Source organism: Ipomoea nil, unplaced genomic scaffold (assembly GCF_001879475.1).
Source record: "Ipomoea nil cultivar Tokyo-kokei standard unplaced genomic scaffold, Asagao_1.1 scaffold1770, whole genome shotgun sequence".
Taxonomy (NCBI): Eukaryota; Viridiplantae; Streptophyta; class Magnoliopsida; order Solanales; family Convolvulaceae; genus Ipomoea; species Ipomoea nil.
Genome location: NW_017618198.1, coordinates 3910828 through 3924893, shown reverse-complemented (window position 1 = coordinate 3924893; position 14066 = coordinate 3910828). Strand labels below are relative to the sequence as shown.

Here is a 14066-nt window from a genome sequence, read left to right as displayed (position 1 = left end):
ATAAAATAATAAAAAGTAAATCCAAGTCCCTTACTGCTTGCTCTGTCGTTTAGCTCATATTTTCACGGGTATCTCTCGTAAATGTTTTATTTGATTTCTTTATGGTTTGTTATCAAAAGTTCTATATTATGTGTTATGATGTTTACATAGTCCATATCCAAAGTCTAATATAAGAATTCAATATCGTTCGGTTGTTTGGTATATTACTTCGGTTCGGTTCGGTACGGTTCAATTCGAGAAAACTAAACCGAATTGTCCACCCTAAAGTTAATTACCAAAATGGTCCCTTGACTATAGCAAAATTACCAATTTGGTCCCAAGTTAACCGTTGACTAACGGTCAAACTAACGGAGGACCAAATTGGTTAAATTTTTTAAAGTTGAGGGACTTAATTGGTTAAAAAATAGTCAAAGACCAAATTGGTAATTTCACTATAGTCAAGGGACCATTTTGGTAATTAACTCTAAAAAAATTAAAAACAGATCTAATTTCATTAGTTATATTATCTTTATTTTCTACAATTCAAAGATTCATTACCTTCAAATTTATTAATTAATTTATTATATCCATAAACATTTGGCAATCCAGTCAGCAAAAACTTGGAGTTAACCTGTTAAAAATGTTAATTGCTTTTTTTTTTCTTCGAGTTCAATGGCTTATTTGGGGGTTATTTGAGTTCGATAACTTTAATTGATGTTTCTCAAATAATTTAGTAGCTTATTTGTACTTTATCCCAAATATATAAAACTAATAAATAATGTTAAAGGGATATATTAATATGTGGCATCCTTCTTTGGATACTATGGATCTAGCTTTATCAATTCTCTTATAAAATATAAAATAATAAATATGTGATGTCATTAAAAACATTTATTTTAAAATATCAAAATTTTAGTTGAGCACGGCGAATAATTCAAGTTTTTAATTAGAGTTAGGCTAAAAACTTTTAAATCAAATAACAAAAAAGACCTTATAACTTATAAGTCCAAACTGATAAACTCGATGGCGTGACAGGGTAGCTTTAAAGTAACATCCCTATATATGCTCACTCTTTTTGGTTGGTACAAGCTTTGTAGTACTTTATCATATTTTTGAGAGGAAATGTTGCAAAGACAACAACCTCTCTGTAATATATCCTTTCCACCTCAACGTAGAGAACTCATCAATCAAAAGAAGAAAATTTAGGTGTCATTTAGAAGAATGTCAATTTGTGCGGATGAACCAAACACCCCTAGCTTTATAGCCTACGTATACATTTTAGTTACTCATTAAACAAACATGACTAATTACTCACACGCCAAGTTTAATAAAAGTTAAACACTATTTAAAATTATAGCCTTATTCTCGATGTTAAGTTATTTACGTATCTAAACAAAACACTTTAATTTACAGAAAAGTCACAAAGGTGAGCTCCATTACTTCGAGGGATTGTTTCACACTATAGCGGTGAGATTCGATCTCATATTATTGTTTTCAAACTTCATTCATGTGACCAACTGAGCTGCTCATACAGATTTGTTATTTGAATGTGTGTTCCAAGTAAAATTAACCTTGTGGTCATAACCGATAAAGGAGTAAAATGAGGTAATCCAATCTAAGTTTACATAAATAACCAGTTCAAATTAAAAAGATCAATAAACAGGTTAATGGGCAGTTGGTACCGTAAAGTTACAAATTATAATTACGTGACTATACTAAGCAATGGAAAATATAAGTAGCTAAAAGAAAACAAAACTTGAGTTATTTCTCTTTATTAAAAAAAAAAAAAAACATTACAAAAGTTGATTTGCTATTTCCAGTAAAATCTGTTTAAATTTCACACTTAAAACTTAAAAGACTCTTTGACGTTGGACGCAAGACAGGGACCCTTTTTTTATCTTTTATTCTTTTTTTATTATTTAATAAAGATAAAGACAAACTTAGCACTGAAGATTACTCAGAAATATTTGGAATTTCTGATTTTTAATTACCGCAAACTATATATTGTCTTGTTTCGTCGATACCGCCGACAAAGATTGCCCAATGCCCTTTGCATTTTGTTCCATACCCTACATATTTCATTATTTAAAAAAGCAATTAATTATAAGATATATTTCTTTTCTTGTTATAATGTTAATATAAGTAGCTAATTTTCCCTTTTTGCCGGAGATTAGTCCTCACTTTTATATTAGGCCTTACCAAGTAATAAAATTTAAATTTTACTTTAATTTTACATTTTTTTTACTACCGAATAACAATTCCTTTAGTTCCTAATTTTTTCCTTGCAACCAAACGGTTTGTTAGAGTTTAATAGTTATAATTTGCTTTTAGAGTACACTTAGGCTCTGTTTGGCAAACCTAGCTGAAAAGCTATAAGCTGGCAATTTATATCCTACACCACGGCGTACATTGCACTATGCGCCCAGATGCAAAACGACGTCGTTTTAATTATTTTTTTTTGAAATTTCCCGCCCCAGTGAATGGCAGTAGGCTTTTCTTTAAAAAAAAACCCGCTGTTCAAGAATGTACATAATGTTATACTTGAATACACATAATGTTATACATGAATACACATAATGTTATAACAAAATATACATACTCTTTTTAAAAAGATAATACACATAATCTAACATAATACATAATAAACATAAACTTTTAACATAATACACATCAACTCTTAACATAATACACACAAATTTTCTGATTCGGATGTACATAATTGTATAAAAATAATGTACATAATTGTATAAAAAATACACATAACTGTATGAACCAATACACATAACGTTGTGAACGAATACACATAACGTTGTGAACTGAATACACATAATCTCCAGCAACTTCCTACCGCGCCTCCCAACACGACTCCAAAACTGACGTCGTTTTGGGAGGCGCGCGCGCACAGTGCTATGTGCGCCGTGGTGTAGGATATAACGATTGCTATAAGCTAGGAGCTGATAGCTGAAAATGAGCTGAAAGCTGAAAAGCTATAAGCTCGGAGCTGAAAATTGAAGAGCTGTTAAGCTAGCTGTTATGATTGAAAGTGTTTGGTAAAATTAGCTTTTTGGTAAACTGATAAATGTAAAAAGACTAAAAAGGACATCTTCATAAAATTTAAATTAATTTGTTTACATATTAAAATTTAATAGTTTGTCTTCCAAAAAAAAGTAAACATTTTTTAAAATAAAACTATTAGCATGATCATGATCTAGCATCCCATAATGAAGTAGAAATATTGTCATTGGTTGAAACCATATTGCTAATTTAAAAATAATAATATAATAATAATAATAATATAATAATAATAATAATAAATAATAATAATAATAATAATAATAATAATAAGCTAAAGATGAAGGGATTGACGTGAAAGTTGGGATAGGGGAAGAGAAAGGGTTTTAATTCATAAGGTTAAAATATGTCATTACTTTAAAATAATAAGGGTAAAGATGGAAAAAAAGTTAGGAAGCTAGTAGCTTATTTTCAAAAGCTACCTAAAGTAGCGTTCCAAAATAAGCTTTTATTTTAAGCTAGGAGCTTATTTTGGGAACATTACCAAACAGAGCTTATAGCTTATTAGTAGCTTAAAATAAGCTATAAGCTCCTAGCTTAGCGTTGCCAAACAGAGCCTTAGTAACAATATAAATGCTATGTTTGGCAAATTTAGCTGGAGAGGTAGCTGAAAGCTAAAAGGGAGCAGAAAGCTGAAAAACTATAAGTTAGGAGCTAAAAACTGAAAAGCGATTAAGCTAGTTGTTGTGCTTGGAAGTGTTTGGTAAAATTAGCTTTTTGATAAGCTGATAAATGTAAAAAGACAAAAAAAGATATCTTCATAAAATTTAAACATATTAAAATTTAACATTTCGTCTTCAAAAAAAAAATAACATTTTGAAATAAAACTATTAGCATAATCATGACCTAGCATCCTATAATGAAGTAGTAATATTGTTGCAAATCTCCTTCATCTAATAATAATAATAATAATAATAATAATAATAATAATAATAATAATAATAATAATAATAATAATAATAATAATATTTGTGGTGAAACTTGCGGATAAAGGAGAAGAGAAAATGGTTTTAATTGAGAGGTAAATGATGTCATTTCTTTAAAATAATAAGGACAAAATTGAAAAAAAAAAAAAAAAAAAAGAAGAAGAAGTTAAGAAGCTAGTAGCTTATTTTGAAACGCTATCTAAAGTAATGTTCCAAAATAAGCTCTTATTTTAAGCTACGAGTTTATTTTGATTAACATTACCAAACATAGCTTATAGCTTATTAGTAGTTTAAAATAAGCTATAAGCTCCTAAATAAGCTCTGCCAAACAGACTCAAAATACACAAAATACACCCAACAATAATATAAAATGCACCTAACGATATCATTAGTTGCATGCACTGAGTATGAAAATTATTCAACTCAAAGTTCACCTTTTAAAATTTATGATATTTTTTAAAAAAATTTGGTTTAGGGGTTCGCTTTTATGTATTTAAGAGTTTAGTTTTAGATTTAGTTTTCTAGATTTATCAATAGATATACTATGTAGTTTAACGGAGTTTGGGTGACGAGGGAAACCTACGAGGGTGTGTATTGATGAGTAAACTCCGCGTTATGATCTTAGTTGACAAATGACCACATAGAGGTAAATTACAATTGGTTGCTCAATATTGATCGGCTCAAACCAAGAAGGCCAATTAGATCATTCTCGTTGAGAGTTAAACTTATAATTAATCCAGTTAACAAATTGACCAACTTAGATGGATTTACCCTATACTATACATGTAAAGAGTTTAAATTAAGAATTTAAGAGAGCGTTTAAATTATTAGGAAAATTTTATGAATTTTATTAAAGTCTATGAAAATCTATATGTCAAACATACTTTTACTGACTTTTGAATACTTTTTCGTTGAGTTTCTACAATATTCTTACCCCAAAGACTGAATCCCCAGCCCTAAGGGCCCCCCACCTCCGACCCGACAGAGCTTGTGGGAGGATGTAAATTGTTGGTTTTTGGGTTTTCGGGCCCAAGGAGGTCCAACACAACCTTGGTCGGTGGATTCACCTTTCACATGATGTTTATAGAAAAATAAGTAGAAAAATATAACTCAATGCTTTTGTACGTGGAAACCGAAAGGTGAAAACCACGGGCCTTTTTGGGCGGTGACAAGCCTAATTCCACTATGTATTTTATAGGTGTCTTTGTACATACTTGTAGGGCTATTCTCTACACAAAGTGTTGTGTTTCTAATAATATAGCAATAATAATATAAGAAGAGTGATGGAATGGTGTGGAAGAGTCCTTCCATTTGTATGGATGAGTGGTGGAGCCTTCTTGGTATGTTGTGGAATGAGGCCTTCTTGGGAGAGTAGTTGTGGGAGAGTGATAGTAGTCTTCAAGTGTGTAGGAAGAGTGCTTGGGAGAGTCCTCCTATGTGTGTATGAGTGAGTGGATCCCCCCCCCCCCCCCTTTCTTCTTGTCTTCTCCTCCTTTTATAGCTAGCCCATCCCCAAAAGTGTCCGTTGGACCATTTAGTAGGGTAGTTAATAGGTATTAACTTGGTTATTAGTGGGGTAATAAGTGGGAGACTTAATAGGTAGCCTTTATTTGGGGGTTATGGATGAGGTAGATAAATAGGACTTTTAAGGGTAGATAATTAGGAATAACGGCTAGTTAGTCCAACCCTCTACCCGTGCCGACCTCCGGGTCGAGCCGACTCCCGGGCCAACCGACTCCTCGGTTTGGCTCGTATCTCTTTTGGGCTTGCTCCATTTTCTTCTTGGGCTTCCCTTCTTTGTCTGGGCTTTATCTCTTTTCTTCTTGGGCCCCGAGCCCACGGGGTTCACACCCCATCATAAATCACGGTGACTCAATGGGTTAGTAGGCAGGGCCAAATGCCGGTGCGCACAAGGAATCTGCCCACTTTGGACATAATTCCCACACTGCCGCCGCCGAGGTTCGAACCTTGGTTTCTACAATATTCTAAAAATAGTACTCCGTATCATAGCTATTTATTAAGACGTGTAGTATTTCATTGTTGGTGCCTTGGTGAGAAATGATTTAATTGGTGATTTTAATTCATCGGTCTTGATTGATTTAGAGATTTTGAAATTTATTTTAGAATTGTAATCTTAATAATTGAATATTTTACTTCATAATTTCTTTTAAAAAAACGTAAATGTACTTTTTTTCTTTTTATACAAATAAAATTAATATATAAAAAATATATTATTACCCAACTCTAATTGAGATCTTTTAAATGACATTGATATTAATTTTTTTTTTTTTTATATTTTTAAGTAACCTAAATTTACACTGACAGTGATTTAATATAATTATAGCTTAATTAAAAAAAAAAACAAAAAAAAAACCAATATTTCTATTTTTTTAAATAAAAATATCATTTAAAATTTTTAATGATATATTTTTATACTATTAATTTTATTTTTTAAAAAAGTAATAAAAATGAATTTAGAGAGAAAATATTAATTTGTTAAAAATTCATAAGATGTTTTTATCTTAACTAGCACGAATACCAAAGTCCAAATTGAATACTATTTTACTTTTTTTAATTTGTTTAGAAGTTTAAATCAAATAGTATTAGGACTTGTAAAAATTTGAATAGAATAATTCCAAAATTGTAAAGAAGTTTCTAAAAGTTTGGATCCCATACAACTTAGAATTCGGCAACCCTAACAAAGCTACATTGGTTTTGGCCCCAAAGCTTAATAAAGACGCTATTTATTGTTTCCTTTCATCTTCAAGAACCCAACCCAAAACTCTGAATAATTGAATATTTTACTTCATAATTTCTTTTAAAAAAACTTAAATGTACTTTTTTTCTTTTTATACAAATAAAATTAATATATAAAAAATATATTATTACCCAACTCTAATTGAGATCTTTTAAATGACATTGATATTAATTTTTTTTTATATTTTTAAGTAACCTAAATTTACACTGACAGTGATTTAATATAATTATAGCTTAATTAAAAAAAAAAACAAAAAAAAAACCAATATTTCTATTTTTTTAAATAAAAATATCATTTAAAATTTTTAATGATATATTTTTATACTATTAATTTTATTTTTTAAAAAAGTAATAAAAATGAATTTAGAGAGAAAATATTAATTTGTTAAAAATTCATAAGATGTTTTTATCTTAACTAGCACGAATACCAAAGTCCAAATTGAATACTATTTTACTTTTTTAATTTGTTTAGAAGTTTAAATCAAATAGTATTAGGACTTGTAAAAATTTGAATAGAATAATTCCAAAATTGTAAAGAAGTTTCTAAAAGTTTGGATCCCATACAACTTAGAATTCGGCGACCCTAACAAAGCTACATTGGTTTTGGCCCCAAAGCTTAATAAAGACGCTATTTATTGTTTCCTTTCATCTTCAAGAACCCAACCCAAAACTCTGAAATATAATAATCTGCAATATAATTCTGCTCCGATCACTTGCTTTTCTCTGTTTTCTTGCAATGGAGCTGATTCCCGGTCTTCCCAACGACTTAGCTTTTGAATGTCTTATTCGGATTTCGTTTGATCAGTTTCCCAAGGCTTCATCTGTATGTAGAGCATGGAAAGCTGTGATTAAGCAGCCGGAGTTCCTCCGGCGCCGGAAAGCTTCTGGTCTAACCCGACCTGTCATTGCCATCTGTCAGTCAAGGTTTAGTTTAAGCAGATTGGATACAGTGGGTTTCCGGCTCACGCTATTCGACCCGGTGAAAAGGCGTTGGCATGATTTTCCGCCGATACCGGAGGTGGTGGAAAGGATGCCGGTGTTATGTAGCGTGGTCGGTATTGGGGCGGAGCTGGCGGTGATAGGGGGGTGCGATCCGGTGACACGGCGGTATCTGAATTCAGTTTTCATCTACAACTTCTTCTCCGCCACGTGGAGGCGCGGCGCCGATATGCCAGGCGAGGACCGCCTGTTCTTCGGATGTGCGGCGTCGGAGGATGGCGGGACAGTGGTGGTCGCCGGCGGACGGAGCTCGACCACTACCTTAGCGCTGAAATCAACGTTGGCGTACGACGTGGCAAGGGACACGTGGACGACGTTGTCGGACATGTCAATCGGGCGATACGTGTGCACGTGCGTGTTCCAATGTGGTGAGTTCCACGTCGACAATTGTCATACCACTGAAACACTCGACTTTGTCACCCGACAATGGCACGTAAGCGACCGTGACATATGGTTGCAGGCTAACGACGTGGAGATTGACAGGGTAATATACAAAATCAGGAAAAGATGTGACGTGGTTGCATTAGAGGACGACACATGGGTGTTCGTCACGCGCGTCCCCGACTCTACATCCGACGTGACATATGTGACAGGGTGGCAGGGGAATATGATGGTGATAAATACAAAAGGTGGTGAAATTCATAGTGCTTATGTGCTAGAATTGAAGAGTAAAAAATGGACGAAAGTAAAAATCCCACGTAAGTATCGCGGTTATGTTCATTTTGATTATTATTGTCATATACACATCTAAAAGGAACAATTTTATTTTGTCCTTAAATTAGCTTGATAAGCACTCTTCTTCTTCTACTACTTTTTATTTATTTATTTTTTAATATATTCATCTTAGATGATTGAGATTCAATATATGTTTTATTTATTTATTTTTTAATATATTCATCTTAGATGATTGAGATTCAATATATGTTTCACGATGTGTTATATTTCGTAGCAATAGATAGAGAAAATATAGAACATATACTACCTTGTAATCCAAAAGTAAAAATATGATGCATTTCAATTGTTTTAAGTTTCTATTAGAGATTTGTACAAAACAAAATGTGACATTGAAAGTTATGCATTACACGTGGCAAAAATAATTCTTGAGAATTAATTGTTGAAATTACCCAATAGTTGTTTGAATTGACTAAAGCGAAATAAGTAAAGTTAAGTAAGTCAAGTACTATATAATGCGATGACTTGTTACTATTAAAGTTGATATATAGATATTAAATTGGAGGTATTTCATAAAAATAAATAAATAATATACTTTTTAAAGTTTTAGTTCCTTATTAATTTTTTTTTTTTAAAACTCATAATCTATTCATGCTATGCATGAAAAAAATTAGAGAAACTAAAATAATCTTTAAAAAAATAAAAACTTTATTGTATATATATTCACACCCACACAAAATGTACTATATATTTAGTATTTTGGGTTTCAAAATGTTTGAGAATTGGAATATATCTTCTTTTTTTTTTTTCATTAGAATTCAATTTCACTATAAATTTATACTAAATAGATTTTGTTAATAATTTTAAATCTATCTAAAAGTCTCACTCAAACTATTTTTTCGTTCATATGATTTATATTTAGAAATAAACACAATATTAGTGCAATTTCACTATAAATTTTCACTAAATAGAATTTGTTAATAATTTTAAATCAATTTAAAAGTCTCACTCAAACTATTTTTCCGTTCACATGCTTTATGTTTGGAAATAGACACAATATTATTAGTGCAATTTCACTATAAATATGCACCAAATAGAATTTGTTTATAATTTTAAATCTATTTAAAAGTCTCACCAAAACTATTTTTCCATTCACATGGTTTATGTTTGGAGATAGTCACAATATTAGTGCAATTTCACTATAAATTTGCACCTGCAAATAGGATTTGTTTATAATTTTAAACCTATTTAAAAGTCTCACCCAAACTATTTGTTCGTTCACATGCTTTATGTTTGGAGATAGACACAATATTAATGCATTATATTTTTATTGCTCAAAAAATTTAAATATTTAGAATGTCACAAAATTTGTCTATATATCGATTGTCTATTAATCAACTTTTTTGTCTATCAATTTTATTAAGTGATTTAAAAAAAAAAAAAATCTAATCATAATAGTCTATGATTAAAATATTTAATAATTTTTGAAATGAATTTTGATTAGCACATAATAAAGAGCTAAACAAAGCTCCAACACATGTCCAGCCAACCTGAGAAAGAAACTCCCTCCAACCGTGACAGCGGTAGCTAGCATAGACTCATTCCAAACCTGCTGGGAATAATCACACAAAATATATAAATGCATGCATGCATCATATCCTCATTTTGACCCCCACACTTTTGGACATGAGAGCTTCACATAGTTACATCCACCCTTTTTTGGTATAAATTTGTGGTGCTACAAAACACATCATTTAGTGCTCTCTAGAGGAAGGTCCGGCCTCCATTTGAGAGGGATGTTCAATTTTCAAAGTTTGGTCCAACTCTTAAAATCAACAGGTTGCAAATCAAGGTCCCCCGTTATGGTTCTATAACCATTTTTGACATTATAACATTTCTAGGATCTCCATACCAGTAGCATGAATCCTCATAATTCGGGCGCAATGGTAAACATGCATGTAATACGATCAATGTCACAAGGCAGGAAAATTTCTTAACAGAGATAAGTCCAAGTCTGCTTGGTGGGATCAATTAAACCTGTCATCCTAGTACCCAGGGACGGAGCCAAGAGGGGCAGCTGCTCCCCCTCCCCCCCACACCCCACCCCCATGCACCCCATATATAATTTTTGTATGTATATATGTATATATAGTACATGTGTTAGTATTAGTAAAATAAAACTAGGAATAAGGGTCAAATAGGCCACTGAACTGCACACGAAAATGCAATTGAACTTAAAAAATCTACAATTGGGTCCCTAAACTAACCAATTTCATTCAATTTGTCCATTTTTCAAGTTTCTCAAGTTGCTAACAAGTTACCCCTCCACCTAGGATGCATATGTGTCATTGTTTTAAATATAATTTATTTTTAAATTAGTTTTTTTAATATTTAATAAATAAAAACTAAAATAATTTATTTTTAAATTAGTTTTTTAATGTTTAATAAATAAAAACTAAAACAATTTTTTTTGAATATAAAATAATTTGTTAAGACGGCTTGGATTTTATTTTCAAAAAAAACAAATTATTTTAATTTTTATTTATTAAACATTAAAAAAAACTAATTTAAGATTTTTTTAAAAAAAATTAATTTTTTTTTTAAATGCCACACATGCATCCTAGGTGGAGGGGTAACTTGTTAGCAACTTGAGAAACCTGAAAAATGGACAAATTGAATGAAATTGGTTAGTTTAGGGACCCAATTGTAGGTTTTTTAAGTTCAGTGGCCTAATTGCATTCTTGTGTGCAGTTCAATGGCCTATTTGACCCTTATTCCAATAAAACTATTAAATGTTAACAAGAGTTGGTTGAACACATGTTGAGTTATGATAAAGGATAGGGGATTGAATCTTGGCATTAACATAGTTTTATACTTGGCTCAATAACAGTTTTTTTAACTCCCTCCCTATGTTTTCAACACAGTTACGTTTTTAATACCTTTTTAATATTTAATACACACACACACACACACACACACACACACACACACATATATATATATATATATATATATATATATATATATATATGTGTGTGTATATATATATATAACATTCTTTTATATTAATAATGAGATGTGTTTTTTTATTTAAATTATCTCTTTTGTTTTAATGTTTCGCCTTTACTGAAAAAAAATTCAGAATTCGTCCCTACTTCTTCGCCCCCTCAACCGAATTTCTTGCTCCGTCCCTGCTAGTACCACAGAGATAATGTGGCATTATGGTCTGAATCATCTTATTTGAATCACCATGTAACCAAGGATCACCCCAAGCCATAGTTTTAGCATCATTCACAATTCTATGTCTTACCCCACTACAAATAAGCTCATGAGCAACCATAATACTACTCCGAAAAAATAGGGACCGGACGATTGCCTAAAGAGACATCAATAAAAGAGGAGTTAGGAAAATACATTGCTTTATGAACGCCTACAGCCAGTGAATGTGGCTTAGTAAGAAATCTCAACCCTTTGTTTCCCCAACATAGCTAAGTTAAAACCATGCAATCTTTAAAACCCAAAACCCCAAACTTCTCAGGGATACCCAAGCAATCCAATGAATACCTCTACCATTTGCACCACTAGAACCCCACCAAAACCGGTTCAACTTTATTCTCAATATATGAAAAAACAACACGTATATTCCTTCCTACAAACGCAGTGAAGCCCCGAATACTTACCAAAATTAGCAGATTGAGCAACACCAAGTAAACTTGTTACACAAGATCTTCCTCAGAAGTGTTTTTACTAAAACAAACATGTGACTTATGAAAATTGACAGCTTGGCTAGAAAGGTACTCATAGGTATGTAGGCTTTATATTGCTTTACTTCCTGAGCATTGATTTTAAAGAAAAGTAAATTGTCATCTGCGAAAAATAAGTGTGAGATCACAGGTGCTCATCTTGTTAGTTGTTACCCTAAAACCATGAATAGCTCCTGAATTCTGAACCTGTTGTAACAAAAATAAAGACATTTAGCACAAATGATAAACACATAAGGAGACAAGGGATCCCCTGTCTCAAACCACGTGAAGGGATCCCCTGTCTCAAAAAACATAATATAATTAATTTACTTAAAAAAACTAAACTTAAAATATTAATTGACATGGCATTTTACGTGAAATTCTACGTGGCAGGTGACTTAAAGGTAACATGCTATTATAGGTCAAATATGTTAATTGCACTATTTTAACTAATTTAAGGGTTTAATTGAAGGTTTTTTTTTTTTTTTTTTTTTTTTTTTTTTAGTTCAAGAGTCTAATTACACTTTAATATATAGTTAGGGTCTATTTGACCCTTATCCCTTTAATTAATTACCTTTGAATGAGTCAATCCCATCTCACTTTAAAATGAAATCAATTTATTAGTAGGTAAATACAAATAATAATAATAATAATAATAATAATAATAATAATAATAATAATTAAATATGAAAAGATAAAATTCGGATAAATATAGTACCACTCTTTTGAACTGACATATAAAAGTGTGATTTCTCAAAGTGTTAAAAAAAAAAAAAAAAAGTGCAGGATAATATCATCATGGAGCTTGATACTCTAACATGTTTGAAGACTTATCTTATGTGGGTTTTATCATCAAGGAGTGTATGATTTTAATTCAAACTATATGTAGTATGTCAGTTCGTCATGTTTTGAGATGGTTAACCTTATAATTAATTCAAATTTTAGCGAATGACTTAGCCTCTAAGTTTAGTTCGAGCGACCCTAATTGTATTTAAAATTAATGTGTTACTTATTAATCTATTTTTCTTTGTTTTTTTTTTTTAAAAAGTAAAATGAAATAAATAAATAATTTCCAAATGGTCAGTCAAAAAGTAAAAAACAAAAAAGATACAGATTCCAAATAATTATTATTATGAAAAGGAAGAAAAATGGATTTCGTGTATACAAAACCAAGATTATTCTTAGAAGATATGGATGGAATAAAGTTGGTTATTCTGCAGAGGATTGGATTATATGCTTCTTTCTCACTCACAAAGTCACAAGTCAAAGCTGCTTTCCAAATATTTTATAGATTTTCTTTTACAAGCAAAACCAACAAGCTAAGTAAAAATATGATTAAATTTTTTAAAGGATACAGTGCAATCTTGTGCGGCGGCACTGTAAATTATACTCTGTAATAAAAATATTTGATATGATTTAAGATGTGAGTGATAATCAAGATAAAATAATGAATGAGTATAGGAATGAATGAAGATGTGGCACATAAATTATTTTCTAATCTATTGTATTTATGTAGTTACATGTATGTTCTTAAATTTTAAAGTTTAAAGTGAGATATATACAAGTGTCAATTGTATTTTTGTGTGGCTAATCAATACATAACAATAGCTTCAATATTTTTTATCTATTTATTTATTTATTTATTTATTTTTTTGGGTTGTCATGCTTTTAAGATTTAGCAGAGAGGGAAGAGAAGAGTTGGTCTTGTAAGTTAGATTTTGTTTTTGGTGAACTTGCGTCAAATAATAATAATAATAATAATAATAATAATAATAATAATAATAATCTATACTAATAAGAGCCAATCGTTATGCGTTGGACCCGTGTCCAGCTTGCATGCTGGACACGGGTAACAGGGCCGTTAGACACTGTTTTCTTTTTTTTTTTTTTTTTTTTTTTTTTTTTAAATTTCAGACTG

The 14066-nt window shown here is 30.9% G+C and overlaps 1 protein-coding gene across 1 annotated transcript; it reads left to right on the top strand.

Annotated features, from left to right (window-relative positions):
- The first annotated feature begins 7349 nt into the window (after positions 1–7349).
- LOC109192422 (F-box/kelch-repeat protein At1g80440-like) lies at positions 7350–8296 on the top strand. The gene is made up of 2 exons (XM_019343059.1): positions 7350–8101; positions 8217–8296. Exons 1-2 carry the CDS (start codon positions 7471–7473, stop codon positions 8219–8221), a joined length of 636 nt encoding a protein of 211 aa, XP_019198604.1. The 5' UTR covers positions 7350–7470; the 3' UTR covers positions 8222–8296.
- The last annotated feature ends 5770 nt before the right edge of the window (positions 8297–14066 follow it).